General features: G+C 46.1%; 1 protein-coding gene across 3 annotated transcripts in view; it reads left to right on the forward strand.

Annotated features, from left to right (window-relative positions):
- The first annotated feature begins 4,425 nt into the window (after positions 1-4,425).
- The window catches only part of FOCAD (focadhesin), a 187,564-nt gene continuing 171,552 nt past the window's right edge, over positions 4,426-20,437 (forward strand). For 2 of the 3 annotated variants that reach the window (XR_014787806.1, XR_014787807.1), the window contains exons 1-7: positions 4,438-4,537; positions 9,025-9,114; positions 11,734-11,808; positions 12,664-12,818; positions 15,433-15,537; positions 18,160-18,261; positions 19,113-19,317. Coding sequence is in view for 1 of the 3 variants with exons in the window: in XM_084834584.1 (XP_084690710.1) it covers positions 9,058-9,114; positions 11,734-11,808; positions 12,664-12,818; positions 15,433-15,537; positions 18,160-18,261; positions 19,113-19,317 (699 nt within the window). In the remaining 2 variants the exon portion in view is untranslated. Of the gene's footprint in view, positions 4,538-9,024; positions 9,115-11,733; positions 11,809-12,663; positions 12,819-15,432; positions 15,538-18,159; positions 18,262-19,112; positions 19,318-20,437 lie in introns of all 3 variants that reach the window. The other variant, XM_084834584.1, reaches the window with a different exon arrangement.

Raw genomic sequence — 20,437 nt, forward strand, 5'->3', positions numbered from 1 at the left:
GAAATACTTCTGGATGTGCCCTGGAGGTTCACAATGTCATGAAAACGACCTGAAAACTTCCGTGAGTGAACAATCTCAATAGCAGGATAAAAGCTCCTTGTGAAGGAGCCCAGGATGTTAGTGGGCTGGAGTCAGACTGTTGTCAGATGGACAAAACTCTGTTCTCCTGGGAAGGCTTGGCACATAGTTTTAGATAATGCAAGGCCTAAGGGTGAATAAGCACAGAGACAGAATCAGGAGAATATGCACCTAGATGCATTCCTGGCTGTCACTGCAACTCTCCCTCTCTCAACCTGAGGCCGGTTCATGCTTGTGAATGGAAAACAAGATACTTGTATTCTGTTCTGTGTCTGGCTTGGAGTTTGCTCTGTACCTGATGAGGTTGACCTCATGTGTTGTGTGTTTGGATTGTTCCACATGAAGTTGGCTTATTAAACTGCCAGAGCATCCAGCTCAGCAGTCAGTTCTCACAGCAGCTCTCTCTTGCAGGTATCTTTCCTGCCCTTGCTCTGTAAATGCCTTTTTACTGGATATTCCAGGGAATGAATTTCCTCCTGCGTGCAAAGCATGTGCTCTAGCACCGAGGTGCCCCATTTTCAAACATTTCACACATAATCAGGATTCCTGGAACATCTATGTACCAAACTTAGTTTTCTATTTGTTGTGGGGGGACCCAGACTAATTTGATACCTCTGCATATGTTGTGAATGAGGCCCAAAAGTAGGGATGCTGGAGAAATCCTCCATGGACCCCAATGAGGCCGGATTCTATTGAATCTGGCCCCCCGAAGTCTGTGGAGGATTGGATCTCCTACCTTGTCTTGCAGCGCAAAGTCCTCGCCGGCGGATCCTCCCTGCTGCCGGCTCCGAAGACCCAGTAATACGGCCGCCATGGCCATATCGCCAGACTGCGGATGCAAATGGCGTCTGCTACGCCATTTGCGTCCCTGCACTTTACCGTGATAGGCTACATAAATCTTTACATAGCCTATCACGGTAAAGTGCAGGACGCAAATGTCCGCTACGCCGGACGCCATTTGCGGCCGGAAGTGCGGCTGCGGCTGGCCGTGGCCGGCAGCTCTGCAGACTTGCTGCGGAGCAGAGCTGGCTGGGGAGAATTCCGGGGGGAGGACTGGATTGCCTCCCCCCACCGCAGACCCCCCAGCGGATCCAGGTAAGTGGGGTTCGTACACCCCTACCAAAAGTAATTTCCTACAAGTATCACATTTGTTCATTGACCTCCCCATGTGCTGAAAGAATGTGTGAGGGGAGTTGTGGGGCTGCAGAGACTAGCCCCGCCCTGCCCCATGCTGCAGCTGTGCTCTGCAATCAGAGTGCATCAGAAAGGGCTCCATGCACATATCAATGTATGCGCATAGAGCATCTCTATGAGAGGAGGTATCCTGGCCCAGTCAACATCCCCCCTTTGCATGCTGTATGAGTGCAGCCCCTTCTGATATGTTCTGAATGTGCAGATGATGGGGTGTGCAGCCACTGGGTGTGTTGGGCGAAGGTGAGGACTTGCCAGCACACCCTGCAACTCCCCCCCCCCCCAGTCTTTCAGTGAATGTGGTGGAATCCAAATCCCCCTGTATAGTCTGTATCTAGAAGATGTTTTTGGCTTTTTTGAATGTCTCTCTAAAACATTTTCATTCCAGACAGTACAGGAGCTTTTACATTCTTTCTAATGTTAGTGCTTTGGTAATCCTCATGACTGAGATATGGGATGTAAATATTTTAAATGCATATTTTTTTCAGTATTGAATTAGAAAAGGCCACTTTCTCAGGTATGAACCTGACCAATCTTCATAATCTGCTTTGGAGCCCTTCCTTCAGGTGACCCCACTGCCAGATGTTATGTGGGTGGTGGTCAGTGGTGTACTGGAGGCAGGGCTCGCAGGGACGCAGCCCCGGCACTTTTTCATCAGCAGGGACTCTGATGTCATCTGCCACCGCCCTCAGAATTCCTTGTTCCCTCTGAGCTTAGCTGCGATCCTCACTGTAGCTGTGGGGGAAATGAATTTTCGGAGCAACAATTGCTCCATGTTGGAGTGCAAAGTATTTGGGATGACTTGGTTTGGAATGGGCAGTTATGGCCTATTCGCTTTACCAAAGATGTCCTCCTGGTGGAGATGAAAACTCCTAGAACTGGTTTGTTGATATCGATCGACACAGCTGCCTGAAATTTTTGGACTGCCCTTGGAGACTGTCACAATGAGCTCCTGCATTTCCAAATTTACTGCTACATCAGTGTGTGTGCGTGCGTGCGTACGTGTAATTCAATCCAGCTGGGTGTGTGGACGTTTCTGTTGGAGGGGGAGGGGGGAGATATAATGAAGCAACTTAGGGAAGGCTAATGGGCAATGTTGGGGAGCTAAGGCAGTGTGCAAGGGGGCTGTTTAAATGAGAAGGGATCTGTCCAGGAGGGCTGAATTGGGAGGGTGAAGCTTCCATAGAGTATCATATTTTGAAAACCTAAAATGTTCATGTATTTGAGTGAGTGAGTGGAAAAGGTTTTAACATTCCTGCATTTTTTCTCAGACGTCCAGTTGAAATACCACTGCCTTACTCTCAGCTGCACTGTTTTTGGATCCCGGTTGAAGGCTGTATATCTTACAAGGTTGTGTAATCTTAGAAGGGGCGTGGCTGTGAGAGGGCGTGGCTGTGACTGTCAAGAGGGGACCCTGCACTTCTGAATTGGCCACTGCACTACTGGTGGTGGTGCTCAGAGAAAGACCCTCTCAGTAGCAGAAAGCTGGTTATAGATCACCTCCATGGGCAGGTTGTTGAGAAGCCAAGATTCAGACCCTATGGGTGAGTTTGCATGTAACACTAAACCATAATTTAGTATTTCATGTATGAACACGAATGTGCCCCATGCGAAGTGCTGGGTTTGATTGCTCCTTCTTCCCCTGTCCTTCTTCTGCATGGCCAGGAGGAGGAAGATACCAGAATTTAGTTTCACTTTAGCACAGGGGTAAGCAATCTGGTGCCCTCCAGATGTTTTGGATTACAATTCTCATATCCCTGACTATTGGTTATGCTGGCTGGGGCCTATAAGACTTGTAGTCCAAAACATCTGGAGAGCACCAGGTTGTTTACCCCTGCTTTAGTAGACGCTTGGCTTGTCGTTACATGTGAACCAGAGTTTAAAATAAACTCTAGTCAGCTGCTAAATTAGCCTTCCTGAACTTGATGCCCTCCAGATATTTTGTACTTCAACTACCATCAGGCAGTTGTAGTCCAAAACACCTAGAGGGCACCAGGTTGGGGAAGACTGTGCTAAACAAACCAATTTCAGGCCCTGGATTGATTTTGTGCTTTGTTTAGAAAATTAGAGTTTATTTTAAACCACAATTCCTGGTTCGTATGTAATGACAAACCAGGCATGTGCTAAAGTGAAATCAAACCCTGTTTTATTTCTCCTCCCAGTCCCATGGGAAGAGGAGGATGTAGCGCATAAGTCTCTCTCTCTCTCTCTCTCACACACACACACACACACACACACACAGAGCATTGGGTCTGAGAGAAGCAGAGGCAGTCCAAAATCCACAGCTGGACAATACCTTTATTAGACCCAACTGTGGATTGTGGATCTCCCTCATCTTCCTCCCGGTCGTGGACTAGCATGGCTATCTTGGTGTGTGTTTTTTAAGACCCAGGCAGTAACGGAGAGAGAATGGCTACTATCTCTCCTTTGTTGTTGTTGTTCAGTCGTGTCCGACTCTTCGTGACCCCTTGGACCATCGCACGCCAGGCCTTCCTGTCCTGCGCTCTCTCCCGGAGTGTGCTCAAGTCCATATTCATTGCATCGGTGATGCTATCTAGCCATCTCATCCTCTGCCGTCCCCTTCTCCTTTTGCCTTCAGTCTTTCCCAGCACCAGGGGCTTTTCCAGAGAGTTTTCTCTTCGCATTAGGTGGCCAAAATAATCTCTCCTTGGGCCTCAATAAATTCTTCCTAGTCAGGGCATTCAGGTAGTAAGGAAAACTGATTCTGGGAAAGGGAGCTGAGCAGACCATCCTGCCGATTACGAGCGCACATAACCTTACCAAGCCGGATTGAAGGAGTAATTTGTACACAGACGTTTCTTGCTGCTTCGGGGTGTGTGTAAAACTAAATATCAGCAGCGTTGTCGCACTTGTATGTCTTTAGCAGACCAGCTTTCCCCAACCTGGTCCCCTCCAGATGTGGGCTGGGGGGATGATAGGAGTTGTGGTCCTACATCCCTGGAAGGCACCTGGTTGGAGAAAGCTGCTCCAGCCAACCGGTGCAGCTTGACATTTAGGATTCCAGTACAGCCGGCAACACCGGACCACGCAGCGGAACGAAAGGCGGCTCCCCATGATGACTCACGCGCATGCTCCTCCATCCGGGCATGCTCAGAACGAACAGCGAAGTCCCAGCTGCCCTTTCGCGGCCGTTGATTCGCTGTCGGGAGGACGAGCGGTCGCTGCTGAGTCTGCGCGCTCCTGGCCCCCGACGCCGTGGGACGTCGGTGCTGCTGGGTTTGACAGAAGGAGCCCAGGTGGGAAGCAGGTGAGTGGCCGCTTCGGGCTCGGTAGGGTCCGCCCCTTGCCTCGGAACGCCGGCAGCCGCCGTGTTCCAGTGCTGGGAGCTCGCGGCCGCCGGGAAGCGGGGGAGAATCCTGAAACTGACAGGTCGTGGAACTTTCGCACGCTGGCTGCGCTGAGCTGTCCTGGGCTGCGCGGATGTGCTAGAAGGAGCCATCAGCTTGGACGTGTGAAGGGACACTGGCCTTCTCATTTTGTTCTCTCTCTCGCGCGCGCGTGCGTGTATGTTGGGCTTAGTTCTGGGGCGTCCTAAAGATTTTTAAGGACGGGGCAAGTTGGAAAGATTTTTCTTAAAACAGGCAGGAACTGACTGAAATCACTGGGGGCGGTGTGGTGGAGGGAGCCTGGCAAAAGGTGTGCCCGGTTTTTGAATGTCGCGATTTGTAAATAATCTCCAGAATGCGTGTGCAAGAACAGCTGAAACATATTGGTCGATGGGAGTTCTTATTCTGACTTGAATAAGACTTGAGCAAACGAGGCTTGAACTAACTTGAGCAAGCACCAAAACCCTTGGTCGTGCAGCCCCTGTGCCTTTTGTCCGACAGAATGTATATATTAATTATGTTTCTATGCCCCTTCCACCCCAGAATAGCCAAAACTCTCTGGGCAGTTATAACAATTAAAACCATAAAATACAACGACGTGATCGAAGATAATAGAAAAAATTTAAAAGTTTCAAATTGCAGAGTAAAACCGAAGTAAAAGCCAGGAGCGCTGTAAAAATCTAAAGATACAGTAACACATTTAAAACCATAAAAGCTGGAGAACTCAAATCCCTCCATTGTGCCTGGAGTCTCCAAGTGAGAGTCCTCTTCCTCCTGCTACCAACTGTCACTGCTGAGGCCACTGAAGGGAGAGGAAGCATCAGCCTGTCCTGTGTGCCCATGACCTGCTTTGCAACGAAGAATCTAGTGCCTGAATTTACTTTTTTCCTTCACTCTCCCTATCCCTTTTCCTTGTGTGTTGTGTCTTTTACATTGCAAGCCTGCAGACAGGGACTTACCTTTGTAAACCCCCTTGGGAGCCTTTTGGCAAAAGGGCGCGATAAAAAATACTATAAATAAATAAATAAATAAATAAAATGCCTGGGAGAATACAAAAGGTCCTTCACCTGGCACTGAAAAGACCACAACGTGGGTGCCAGGTGAGCCTCTCTGGGGAGGGCATTTCACAACCAGCCTGCCATGACTGAAAAGGCCCTCTCTTTAGTAGCTGTCCACCTCACTTCATTTGGTGCGGTCACCCAGAGGAGAGCCTCAGAAGATGACCTTGGGGTCTGGGCAGGTATATATGGGAAGAGATGGTCCTTCAGGTTCAGAACTGTGTGTTTGCATGAGGAGGTGGAGGTGTTTATATGATAAAGAGTTTATTTTATTTATTTAAAGCATTTTTACCCTGTGCTTCAGCTGAAAAGGCTCCCAGAGCTGGCTTGGAGATCAGTAAAAAAACAACAACCCAAGACTGTCCCTGTCCTCAGGCTTACAATATAAAACACTAAATGCAAAAGGAAAAGGCGATGTGGAGAGATGAGAACAAAAAGCAAACTTGGGTACTATTTCTTGAAGTTACAGAGTTGTTATAATGACCAGCTGGGATGGAAACAGTAAGGGAGAGGAAGAGCTGAAGGCAGCTGCTCTCTCAACATTGCTGATGGAGTTGTAATAATGTCTGCTTTTGTAGGATATATTTATTGATTGCATTTGATTAGGCAAAAAAAAAATCAAACACACAGGTATATGATGGGGGATATCTGGCTTGGTGGTAGTACATGTGAAAAGAATCTTCGGACTGCAGTCTATCACAGTGTGATGCAACTGCAAAAAGGGATAACATGTTTTTAAGAACCATCAATAGAACCAGAGTTTGCAAGCCATGAGAAATAGTGGTTCCACTTTATTCTGCAGAAGTCAGACCTCATCTGGAGTATTATATCCAGTTTTCAGCTCTGCATTTTAAGAAGAATGTAGACAAATTGGAGCAAGTTCAGAGGAGCACAGTGAAGATGTTTAGGGGTATCACTACAAAACAGATTAAACACTTAGGACGCAATCCTATGGCTGCTAGTCAGCAGCTAGATGGCCATAGGATGGGTCAGTTCCCAGGAACCGACATCGAAGCCCACGCTCCAAGGTTGGTTCCCTGAGAACCGATGTCCATCCCCTCCTCCGCTGCCTCATAGGCAGCGCAGATCGGCCTCCTACTCCATGCTGGTAAGGGCAGTGCAGAGCAGTGAAAATGGGGCGTTCCTGGGGGCGGGCTGGGGTGTGGAGGTCAGCAGTGCCGGTACGACACATCTTATGTGTCATCTGGCCGCTGCTTCCTGCACCCCGAGGTCCCGCGGCTAGACAGCCAAAATTGGCTGACTAGCCATGAAAGCTGGGCAGGGGGAGTGAGGAGGAAATCTGCTCCTCACCGCTCCTCCCGCCCTGCACTGGATAGGCGGTTGCCCTCGCGGCTGGAGGTGACTGTCGATCCACATAGGATTGCTCCCTTATACAAATATGTCTTTTAACTGGCGCCTGAATAACAACAGTGTGGGGGACAGCCGAATCTCTACTGGGACGGAGTTCCACAGTCGGGGTGACAACACCAAGAAGGCTCTGCCACATGTGGTAGCCCTACCAGCCACTTGAATGGGTCCACATGGTTCATGAATGATTTGGGTCCTTATTCCAAGTTAGGTTCATGCAAACAAAAGTGTAAATAGTGGGAAGGCTTCAGAAGATTGGCAATCTATTCATAGAAGGTGGTCAAGACCCTGTAGTTATTGCCAGCAGCATAACTGCAAACAAAGAGGTGGTTGAGCTGATAGGGTTTTTTTTTTGCAGAGACAATTGGTAGAAATCCATATAGCTCTTTTGTTGAAATAAATTTTGTCAAGTTTATTATTATTACATTTCTTTATTACATTTTATGCCCCAGCTTTCTTCCATTGTGGAACTCAAAGTGGCTACATGTGGTTCCCAGGTGGTTTCCCCTCCAAGTCCTGATCAGACCCAGATCTGCTTAGCTTCAGCAAGGTGGCCGCCTCATGTGCCTTCAGACCATGCCTTGGGTTTAGCTACACCTTTGTATCTGGCAGGGAGGCAGATTGTGACAGAAGGCTCTGCTCTCTACATTCGAGGCAACAAATGACCAGAATCCGAATTACTTCTCTGATTCCCATGATGCCCTAGAGCAGCCTTGCCTAACCTGGTGCCCTCCAGGTATGTTGGGACTACAACTCCCATGCTGGCTGGGGGATGCTGGGAGTTGTAGTCTGACACATCTAGAAGGATGCCGTAGAGCATGATGGAGCAGCAGCACTGGCTAGTATTTTCAGACCATGCATATCAAAGACAGTCATGGACTGTTACTTCAATACATTTCAATCTCCTGTCAGTGGAAAATATAGGCCATGTTCGCGCAAAACGGTAAGCCAGAATATTTGAGAATTCTGGTGTATCGGTAGCGAGCATGTGTGCTGTTGCATGCTGTCTGACGGCTCCTGCTTGGCTTCTGCAAGTGGGGATGGCTACTTTAACCAGGAAGCTATCAGGCTTGAAAAGCGTAGTGTTATGTCTGAACCCAGACTCATGGCTTGTCTCTACTCTTACAAGCCAGAATTTGAAGCCAGCGTTTGTGGTTGGCTTCTGGATCCTGGCTTGTTAGAGGATCAGCAAATCAGGGTCCAGGTTCAGACGCAACACGAAGCTTTTCCATCCTGGTAAGTTTCTGGGTAGTTTAAGGTGCTCCCATTTGCAGGAGGAGCCAGGGGGAAGCAATCAGGCAGTGTGCACCAGCATGCTTACTTGTTACTAATGTTTGTGTGAATGTGACCTACGGCTGGGGTAGATACATCACCCCAAGTCTTAAGGGATGTGCAAGGGAACAGAGGCGCTGGCCTTAGGAGTCAGCAACGTCCAGATTGTGGGAGTGAGCAATCCACCACTGTGATGTGTGAGCTGTCTTCTCTTACCACACATGTGGCCGGTTCTCATTATGACAGTTGGATGGTCACTAGTGAAGTCTGCACTCTAAGAAGCTTATTATTTAGCCTTTGTGCAGCTTCCAGTACTCATGGCAGAAGGACATCATCCCAGCAGGATGGAGTAGAGACCAGTTTGATGCTGCTGCCATCTTCCCCCTCATTCTGCATCATAGACCTATTTTCAGCCTCAAGCCCAACTCAGTATTTAAGTGGTTTTGCAATCTTTGCTTTCTTTGGGGTCTCCAGGAAATAGCTAGAGAAAAAAATTGCTAAAGAGATTCATAGGTATGTTGAAACAGGAGGCAGGAAAGTGTATGATACTGGGGACCACTCATGGGATGGTGGTAAGGGGCTTTGCTGGATGCCATCTGCTGAATGGCTATACACTGGGCAGCAGGAATCCCATGTGAATAGCTATTTTTTGTGTGTGTCCACACTGCACATCTATTATTTGTAAGTGCGCTTTATTATCTCTGTTGCAGAAGCTGAATGGCCTGTCAGTGAAACAAACAGCCATGTCGGAAGAAATCCGAAAAAGACTCGATTTTCCAAACACCCTTATACAGTCACAGGTAAGTCACTTTCCATTTGATATGTCTTGTAACTATTTTTAAAAAAATATGCATTAAGCAACCCTGATAGTGCTTTTGTGTGTACCTATATGGGAAAATTCTGAAAAGGAAGTCATCAAGCCATGAAATTAGAAGACAGAAACCACCTCAGTACTCTGGAACTTGCAGTTCATCACACCTTTTGAGGCTTCTGAAATCACTGCATACCATTGAATGGCCATTTGAGAAATATACCTTAAAAAAAACCCCCAGCAAAGCTCCCGAAGTGCCTTGATGCCACACTGGGCTAATAAAACCCAGGAAACAGCACCTAGTATCCCTTTTGCTACTTAAAGGTAAAGAGAGGCTTCATTTTAATTTCTATTTGAATGCTGCAATCCTATATCTACTCACCTGGGTGTAAGCCCCATTGAACTCAATGGGTGCAACTTCTGCGTAGAAATGTATAGGATTGCACTGACAAGACCAGCGGTCCATTTATTCCAGTCTCCTATTTTCCACAGTGACCTGCTAGCAGCGCAATAATAATGAGTTTCCAGGTAATCTCTCCTCCAGGTACTCATGATCTCTAGGCTAAAAGATGAAACTACCATAGGTGACTTCAAGCCATTCTTTGGTTGAAGAAGCATTCATAGGAGCTGATCAGGCTGATGTCCAGGTTATACTACGCTTCCCACTGGTGTACGGTTATGATTTCACCATGTGCAAAAACACGTCACTAGGGAATTCAGAATCACGTTGCACATTAAGATTGTCATGTGGAACTGTGGTAATGCTGCTTCTGTAAATGGTTTTTCCCATGTGATTGTTAAGCATGGATCATTGCCTATCCCTCTAAGGTACCTCCTCTGTGATGGGATTTCTGGTAGCCATCTGATCCATATATGTCTGTCGCAAGGTGTGAGTGCATGTATGTTTTAATAATATACATGCTCTCCCTCTACTTCCTGCTTGGTAGGCATTTTGTTCAGTAATAAAACAGAAGCCTCCAAATGTAAAAGGTTGAGTTTCTCAGCCTTAAACTACAGGTGCATTAATAGAGGTGGTTGGAAAATGGTGCTTGTTTACTTTCAGCCCAGTGTGAGGGCTCACTCATTCCGTCATGTTAGGTACAAAGGAACAAGATGGAAGACTTTTCTAATGCCTCCACGCTGTCTTGGTTGTAAGGCAGCCTTCTCCCACCTGGTGCCTTCTAGATGACTTGGACTACAACTTCCGTCAGCCCAGCTGTCATGTAGTGCAAAATGTCTTGGGCCACCAGGTTGGGGAAGGTTGTTGTACGGCATCGTATTTTGCTAGCAAATTCATTCAATATGAAGTTCTTTGTTTCATAGCTTTAGGAATTTAGGGATTTGCCTTAGCCGGAGTGGCTATATTTGTCCATCCAGCCCAGAACTATCTACTCTGACCAGCAGTGGCTTTCCAGGTTCTTGAGAAGAAATCTTTCCCATTACCTTCTACCTGCAGCTTTTTGAATTGGGGATGCCAGGGATTGAACCTGGCACCTCCTGTATGCTAAGCATGTGATCATATTATGCCAGAACTTTGTCGGTCTGCCAGTCTGTTTCCGGGCCCAGTTCACATTGCTGGTTTCAGCCTTTAAAGCCCTTAAACGACTTGGGCGCAGGTTATCTGAAGAAGTGTCTCCTTCCATATTTCACTATCCTGACACTAAGGTAATTATCCAAGGCCTTCCTCCTGGTGCCCCTGCTGAATAAGATGAGGCAGGCGGCTACGAGAGAGAGGGCCTTTTTAGTGGTGGCACCCCATCTGTGGAATGCCCTCCCCAAAGAGGCTGGCCCAGCACCTATGTTATAGTCTTTTTGGCAATAGGTAAAGATCTTTTTTTTTTTTAAATTCTTCCAAGCATTATTAGAACTGCTTTTATTCCTTTTAGATCACTGCACTTTTATGTGCTGCTGGTTTTATCTTGGGTTTTATTATATGCAGTTTTAATTTATTTTTTTATTGTTTGAATTTTATGTTTTCAGTGAATGTTACACTGCCCAGAGAACTTGGGTTCTTGGGCAGTTTAAATAAATGCATGCATGTATGCATGCATGCATGCTTGACCTCTGAGCAATGGTGCCTGCGCCAGCTTTGATTTTTGTAAGTCTACATCAGGCAATGAGGGCTGACCCAAGTGCACAGTCTATTGAAGTGATTATTTGGGGCAGCCATACTTTTAGGATCACCTTGGTGCACTCCATGGTCCCTTGTGAAGGCACATAGGATGCTTTTATTTATTTATTTATTTATTTATTCATTCATTCATTCATTCATTCATGCTTTACATTTATACCCCACCTTTCTTCCATTGTGGAACTCAAGGTGGCTACATGTGGTTCCCAGGTGGTCTCCCCTCCAGGCACTGACCAGACCCAGACCTGCTTAGCTTCAGCAAGGTGGCTGCCTCCTGTGCCTTCAGACTATGCCCTGGGACCAATCACATTGTGATTCTAGGATGGTACATGGCCACGGGCTGCCTGTCCTCTCTGATTGCACGGGATGCTGTAGTCCATCCCTTTGATCACACCATGCAGCCACTCGGGACAGCAGAATGTCTTGCTGCAGGCAACGATAAAGAACATAACCCAGTAATTTATGTTTCCTTCACAGACTGTGGGCCATCTGATTGCTGCAGCGCTGAAAGAAAATGTTTTATCTAACAAGATAAGCCAGTCCACTAACCAGGTTTGTTTCTTTGCTTTCTTTCCTTTCCCACATCACCGTGACAGCGGCTTTTGTGGTATGAGAGGATTGAGAATCAGTCCTGGTAATGCTAAATCTTTACGGCTGAAGGGTAATCTTTTGTGGCAGCTGGGGATGGCAATTGAAATGGAGTACTTAATCATATCATATTGCTTAATGATAATGACAGGCTCTCTGGAAAGAGTTGCGTCTATACTGGGTATATACGGATTTTGTAAAATCTCTTCTCTGCGTTTCGTGGATTGTCAAGTGCCTTTCATTCCATTGTCTGCTCATTGGCACAATTGGATTTTTTCCAATTTCCCAAATTTGCACTTGCAAAAATGTGCAACTCCCCCCATGTGCAAATCTCCCGAAATGTGCATTTTCATGCTTTAGCCTACAGAGGAAATGTGCATTTTTGGCCAGTGTTTTTTTATTTTACATATTTTTTATGACTAAATTTGCATAAAATTCCAGAAAGTAACAAAACCCAGTTCGCAAGTCTGCGGAATCCATGCAATTCGGGAAAAGCTAGTCCGCTGTGGAATCCATGGGTTGGATTCATAGAAATCTGAACTCATTTGATTCCGTTGCGAATTTCTCCAACATCCCTAACCTCTATACAACAGCCAGCCATGGGGATAATTGGAGTTGTAGTCCAACATATCCAGGGGACACCAGATTGGGAAATGCTGGCCTATCCTCTCTTGGGGCTTAAAAACATTTAAACACCCATCCTTATTTATGCCCAGATATCAATTTACAGAGGGAGACATGGGAGTGATGTTTCGTTGTGTTGACTAGTCAGCAGTTCTGATGGACTGACTTTGCTTTTCCTGTGTTCCTTGATTTCAGACCCCTGCATTAAACTTGCTCTGGGAAAAATGCTGCAGTGACAACGTGGTTGTCCGGACGGCATGCTGCGAGGCGCTGATAATGCTTGTTGCGCAGGATCATGCGGAGTTCAGTTATGTTCTTAATGGAGCTCTCAACCTGATTCCTTCTGCCAGGTAATGGTTGATTGTTTCATCCATGCTATGTCTTTCTAACATGGAAAAAAAGTTTTTTGGCATATTTACTTAGCACAGTTTTTTTCTGCAAGCTATGGTGTTCACCATTATAGGCAGTGTGGGAAAGGAAAGAAAGTGAAGGGGTCTTGAACCTCAGGCCTGTGAGTCAAATCTACTCCTCCTACGGTCCCAAACTGGCCCTCTGTGGTTCCTGGAAGGCCCCACCTCCTTCCTGCCAACTGCCCATCATTTGGTGGTTTTCCAGCTTTCCCTCCAGGCCTGAGAAGAACAGCTGAGGGGGCTAACGTTGCTTACCTCAAGGGTTTAGAATCACGGATGGGCATTTTGTTTACCAGAAGAGGCTTAGAAATTGTGAGTTTTTACTTGGCATCCGTGGCCAATTCTGAAACTTCTATGGTTGGAGCCACTGGACTCCCTGAAGTTGTACTTGCAAGGTTTTCTCTGCCACCTTGAGTGTTGAACGCTTATTTTTAACTGAAGGCCAGGATTCTAACAGAAGTCTGTATCGTAGAAAATATTGCTTGCTGCTCAACTCTGTTGGTTTATCACACTTGTATCTCTTCTCTTCTTCCAAGGAGCTCGTAGATTAATTATGTGAGCAGTTTTGTGAGGAATTGAATAATATTCAATATTGTTTTAAGCTTCAGCCTAGAACTTTGCTGCTGTAAATAGAAAAGTTACCAAACCCTTCTTGTCTTGGCAATTTTCTTTTTTGGGGAAAAAATCTAAGTTGTTCAACAGTGAACTTAGTGCATTCAGTGCTTGTAATGTATTGCTCTGGCAAGCCCCATAGAGGAGCTACTTTTGTGGATGCCTGCCAAAGATAAGTGTTTACATCCTCCATCTCTTTGTGCTCTTAAATTGGGGTGAGGTGTGTGATGGTGGAGGTGGGGGATCAAAGTAAATAGGTAAAGGATAAAAGAACAGTTGCAGTAAAGCCAAATCTTAATCGACTACAGGTTTCCTAAACTTTGTATAGAGAACATGAGGTTGTTTTCTTGCTCAAGGCCAGTAATCTGGTTTTCCACCTGTGCTATATTATGGGGTCATTCTAGTGACCTCAGAGTCAGACTTTGCAGGACACATACCATTCAAAACATATTTTTCACCCTTTCTAATTTTCACAAAATTACATTTTCAACTGAATTTTCTCATGCCTAGCTTCAGTTAGTAAAAACAACACCACCCCCACCTTCCAAGCCCTCAAGCGACTCTGAGGCACTAATTTTTTTACTAAGGAATAGTGTACTTTTACTTACAATTTTTTAAAAAGTGAACCACCTACTGCCAGCAGACAATTCAGATCAATGGTACTCTTAAAAGCCTGGCATGGGAATGCATGCCTTAAAATGTACTTAAGAGGTTGGGCTTAGGATATGGAGACAACGTCTTCATAAAGGCTCGTTGTGGTTAAATTGATCTGCATAGGATGCCACGACCCTGTGCTAGTTCAGTGCCTTTCAGCCTTTTTGATCCTGAGCGCTGCATGCGGTGCCAGGTAGTAGGATGGGAGCAACATTTACAGTTACATGTGCACTCACACACACACGAACACGTGGCCCTCCCCCCAATCTCAGCACATAAAGATAGGATCTACTGAGATCAGGAGATGGGATCACTGAGGTGGTGGGCAGGGAAGTTTATAACCTCTTCTCTCCCCCCCGCCCCAACAGTTCTCATCCAGGTTTCTTTCCCCCTGCTGCAATCAACAGCAAGGAAACAGCAATCTGTACTGGGATTGCTGGGCGGGGAACAAGGTTACCACCCCTCCCCGCCCCATGATTATGATGAGGATAGCCAATAGCAGCACTGTTAGGTTGCTCAGCTGAGCTACAGGGGGAAGTGGGTGGGTTTCTTGACAAGTCACATATGCAGGCTGTGGGCTGCCGACCTGTGCTATACACGTTGGATATTTTGTATGTAGGTCCTATGCAAAAGAGACATCCTTGACCTAGAGCAATCACGGGTCGTTTGACTACCAACAATATAAACAAAATCCAACTGCCCACTTGCAGTGGGTGGAGCAAACAGGTACTGTCCTCCTGCCCTAATGTGGGCAACTGGTATGTGTTTTGTCAGAAGCAGCGGTACCCCCATTTTTTTTAAAAAAAAACCCTGTTCAATTTAAAAACAACTCCTTTTTGCTTTCATTGGGGCTGTTTGCACAACGTGACAGCCCAGCATGGGTTATTTAAGCTGCGGTGAGTGGAGGGTGCGTGCAGCCACCATTTTGACTATGCAACCCTCACTCGGGGGTTGTTGATTCGTACAACCCTTGTACAACTCATAGGTTATGCGAGGATTAAACAACCCTCGAATAACCCATGGTCTGTTTTAGGGTTATGTGAGGGTTGTTTATCCCTCGTATAACCCATGCTTGCTGAGTTCACACAACATGACAATCCCTGAGCAGAGGTTGGATATGCAACTTGGTGCCCATGGGTGCCACCGTTTGTTGTGGGTTAAATAACCCATGACGAGCTGCAGCCTGTTGTCCAAACTCTGTCAGCATTTCATTAATGACACTCATAAGTGTCTAGAATTATTCTAGAATAGTGTTGATGTTAACATGTGTTCACTGTGTTTTTTATAGGAATGTGCAAGGTTTGATAAAAATCATAGTAAAACTACTACAGAGACAGGCCTTGAATGTGGCAAAAAGTGGAGAGGAACAACTGTTGGAGTTATATGCAATCAGGTAGGCTTTAAATTGTTAAAATTACGTATGCTGTTTTGAATAGTAGTAACATGTACATTGCAAGTACCCTTGGAGACTTTTAAGAAGGAAACTGTATGATGGCTGGTTGCTAAAAATACAGTAAAATTGGCTTGGCTTGATATGATGCTGAAAGACCCATTGCTTCAAATGCAGCCTCTGAATTTGAAGAAATTTACGTACACGTCATGCTATTGTTTCAGGGCCTTAAAAAATGAAAGCTTTCTTCCTTTAGAAAATGTGGCCAGTTTTGGCTGAACTTCCATTCAAATTATGTTCTTGAAACACTAAAGTCCCAATTCAAGCAGCTAGTTCATAAAGACTTACCATAACTTACAATAACTATGTACCCTGGGTAGATCTACTCTGCTGTGTTCCTTCCATTGCAATCTTAAGTTCCGCTGTTAGCATCATGTTGATGCTACAATTAGTGTACCTAGTGTCTACCACAAGGGGGAAATTGGAGTCTTAGCTGGCTAACTCAGAATTATGGAGCTCCCTTTTCCTAGAAACCTGTCCAAAGCTGAGGAATGTTGACAGTTTTCCAGAAGATCTTGTTTGCTCTACTTTTAATGCTGCATGGGGTGTAGAGATGAACATAAGATGAGCTGTGCTGGATCAGACCAAAGGCCTGTCTAGTCTAGCATTCTGCTCATACAGTGGCCAACCAGCTGCCTGTGGGAAACCCACAAGCAAGACATGAATGTAGTAGTACTGTAGATGGGGTGGCAGTGATTTCTCACTTGAAGATCATGGTAACTTGAAAGAGACCGCAGCAGATGTGCTCCACGGCTACACAAAATGAATGGTCTGAATTTCCAGGCAAGTTGCTCAGTGCTGTTCTGAACTTTTGACTGTATTTCTGGTTAAGAAGTGTCACCTGGCTGGGGAGCAAGGGAGGAGAACCTGTGGCCCATGGGCCATCTGCAGAGGTTCCCCATCTGGTCTGTGGTGCCTCATTCCCTAATGTCCTTCATCCTGCTGGGTGGTGGGTCGTCTATGCTAGACAGGGTTTTTTGCCTGTCTAGCGGAAGCTTCGGGGAAGGAAGGAGACTGGGGCTGCTGTAGGGTATGTTGTATGGCTGCCACCCCGGTCTCCTCCCCTCCCCACCCTTGGGAATGCCCCCTTTACCCTATCTCCATGCCCTGTTTTCCGAGGATGGAGAGGTAGCTGGCGTGGTTCTTTCTGCGCCAGCTGCGAGGGGGAGGGGGACGTGGTTTCCTGGTTCTGAAGTTGGAGCCCTGTTCCAGAGCCATTGTAAAGATTACTGAAATAATGTATGTGAAACAGTTCAGGATATCAAAATTCTACATACATGCTAAGATGTATTGGGTTCCTTGCAAGAGGAAAAAAGGCGGGATATAAATGCAATCAATCAATAAGATGGTGATGATAATTCCTAAATTGTTCACCAGATATGTACTAGTGTTGCCATTTGAAAGCTTCTTCCTCTACCCAATATATTCCACTGATTCTTCTCTTGGCTTACCCCCAAATTGTGGAATTAAAATTCAAGGCAGGAAGGAAAAATGCTTGAAAATGCATATGTAAAGTTGTAAAGTGCATTGCTATGTTGCTGAGGGAATCAGGGTCATAGCTGTATACATGAAAATGCATGGCAACTGTTGACATTGTTTCCTCGTACACAAAAAGCAATCTGTGTGTCACTGAATGTATGATGTAAATCAAATTGTAGGTCTCCTATTGGCAAAGAGGCATACCAAGGGTTGGGGCTGATATAAAGGTTGCAGATAATTCACTTTTTTTGTAGCCTTCGGGAAGAGTGATGTTTGTTTTGTCAGGGACTGTTGCAGTGCTAACTGGGGCATACGGAGGCTGGGCCATATGAACACTTATTCACAGCTGTCCCTACTGTTAGGCAGAGTTAAGTGGCTGCCTCAGGCAGCAGATTTGGGGTATCATGAAAGGGAAGCACATGGTTAGCTACTTAATCTGTTGTTGTTGTATTTTGCTGTCAGGGATGAGGAGAGGTGCTTGTGGGATTTTCTGCCTCAGTCATGGGCCAAAATAACTTGGCTGGCTTTGTGGACTGTGCATCTTGATTTGGGTAGGGTGCCATTTGCTGTCCCACCTCAGGCATCAGAATGTCTTGGGTTGGCTCTGTACTTATTTGAAGGGGCTTTCTAGTTTGTTGAGAGCCCTAAAATTATAGCACATAAGGTTCTCTGCTGAGCCACACCTCTGTTGCACTGGTCATTAGTGGGCATATCACCATGCAGCAGTAGGTATCCTCCTCTGCCTTGTCCCACCCCTTGACAGTGTGACCCCATGGATAGTATTTTGGGGCCACTCAGGCCTGATGTTGGCACACAGCAGGGCCCTCTGTTAAAGGTGCTTGCCCAGGGCCTGTTCTGGCAGGCAGCCAGGAGCCGCCATTTAAAAATTTCCACTAATTGTGGAAAACAATTTTTGACATCTCCCCCTTCCCCCAGTGGTATAGGTCAACTTACTAGTCATTCTATATCTTGGCGAAATGCATACAAGACATTTTAAATGCTGCATCTACTACAATAGTATCTGTTTGTAAAGTAGTCAGACGTGCACATTCCACTGTATTTCGTACATGTGTTAATTTTTTCCAGGAACTCTCCTCATCCCCTGATCACTGTACTTGAAAACAGGCCTGACTGCTGGCCAGTTCTCCTGCAGCACATGACAACGTTTTTCCAGCAGTGCCCAGAAAGGTAGAAAAATTAGCATCTGTATTAACTGTTTGAGGATAGGAGATAAATAAGCAAGACACAGGCAACGTGCAGTCCCGAAGTCATCTTTCTGTGTCCTGTAGGTTCTTGTTTCTATTTAAGCTTTAAAAATAGAAGCGGGAAATATGTTTCTAGTCCTCATGAATGTAGAAATGCCTATAGATTTTTCCCATGTATCAAACATTAGTAAGCAAGAGCAAAGAAGTAGCCTACTGTTTAAGCTATAAGGAACAGGCACCCCTGATTCTTGCTGCTTTTTATTGTACAAAACTCAGCAACTTACACAGGACAGCTTTCTGCCACTTCCTTAATAACAAAGAGGATCGCATAAAGCTGTCAAATGTGTATGTGTTTCACATGGGAGGTGTTCTATCTTATAATGTAGTATTCTTTCCCACTCATTCTCCCATAACATATTCCAAGGGTTGTAAGCAATGGTGTCTTTGTGCAAGGAGAAAGAACGTATTCTCTCGCAAGGTAGGGCACCTGATGCTTGCTGAACCCCTCTTGCCTGCAGTTCCATGTGCCCCCTGAAAAGCCGCTTCTGAGTTTTGGGGAATATCTGGAATAGTTTAGGATATGGTGCAGAAGGGTGAAGTAGGTAATATGTGAAAATCAAGTGCCTGGCCACTAGCATAAAGCTACCAATGGATGCAATGCGAATTCTCATTTTTTTGGGTAAATCAAGAGATTTACCAAGTGCAGGGATGCTGTGCCAGCACTTTTCCTGGTTATATAAAAAGCTACGTAACCTGTGATGAAAATGCCGCCTGCTTTTTTGCTGTTCTGTGGTTTGGCTTGTATGTAATGTTATCACATTCTTTCACCTGCAGCGTGGGAAGTTCGTATGTCTCTGTCGTGAGACCATTTCTCAGGTACCTATACTGTGAGCCTTGCCAAGTGCGGGAACATGCTGAATTACGGATGGGCCTCTTTAGAGTCTTGCTCCAGCCGCGTGGACCTTGGAATAAAGAGGCGCCTCCCGCCCTCGAGCGCCATCTCCTTCAGCTGTTTTGTGACTTGGTTCCACATTATCAGGTGAGGCTTGTCTCTTGCCAGCCTGCCAAAGCACACCATCAGTGCTGATGAAGGGGAATTGTCCTCCACTGCGCCGGAGGGCAGCACGCTAGCTTAGGAGGCAGAGGGAAGGACACCTAGTCCATAGAGCTCTATCCTCCATCTCCTTGCCGCTGCCCTCCCTCACCAGCATCTGCTGCCTGTGAAGCAGCTGTCTCACTCTCCCTAATGGTAGGGCCTCGGAGAAAAAGCGTACAAAGTAAAGTGTTGGGCTGCAAAGGGTTTATGCATATCACTCTAAACTGGTCTGGGAACCTTTTGGCTAAAGGGCGGGGTGTAAATGCGGTAAACAAATGAAAATAATTTTTAAAAGAAATTAAATAATATTTGAAAATGGGTATCCAGATGAGGTGGAAGACCGTATCCCCGCCAAGGCAAACCGGGGGATGTGTATTCTAAAATCTGGCCTGTGTGAATGCAGGCTATTTATTCTTTTGAGCTCTTGGGGTCACAGATTGATTGCAAAGTTGCTACCACTCTTAGCAGAGCAAAATGAGGCGAGAGACAGTGACTAGATGTGAGAGAGGACAGGGTTTCTGCACCTTTTAACAGTTGTGTGGAAGAGGGAGCGTTTGGCAGGCGCCATTTCCCCATGCCTGCAGTACTGTGGCCTGCCAAAAGGTGCAGGAACCCAACTGTCTTTTGTATCTTGTGTGGGATGTCTCAGAGCATGTCTTCTTCGTGAGTGACGCTGATGTTCCTTGATGTTCCTGCCTTCAGGGGCTCTACAGAGTGTCCCCGTGGCTCCCTTTCACAGCATTCACTGTGCAAATGGCAAAAGAGCAGCTTATAGAGCGTGTGCATCCATGAGCAGTTTAGAGTTCTTCCTCTAGCCATTTCTTGTGCTTTCTGGCTGCTTAGCTTTTAAACACTGGTCACCAGTTCTTTATGGTTAACTGGCCCCGACACCCACAACTGGTGCCTCTTTTACCTCCTGAAAATCCCTCTTCTTCCTTCTTGCTGAACACTCCCCGCCCCCAATTATAATATATGAAGGACCTTACCGTCATAGTTACTGTGTCTATAATGAAGGTTTATATGTGAGAGATCAGTGTTCCTGTTGACCTAACCCCCTTTGCCT

This window comes from Heloderma suspectum, chromosome 2 (assembly GCF_057233095.1).
Source record: "Heloderma suspectum isolate Gila_16-S chromosome 2, 16-S_ref, whole genome shotgun sequence".
Taxonomy (NCBI): domain Eukaryota; kingdom Metazoa; phylum Chordata; class Lepidosauria; order Squamata; family Helodermatidae; genus Heloderma; species Heloderma suspectum.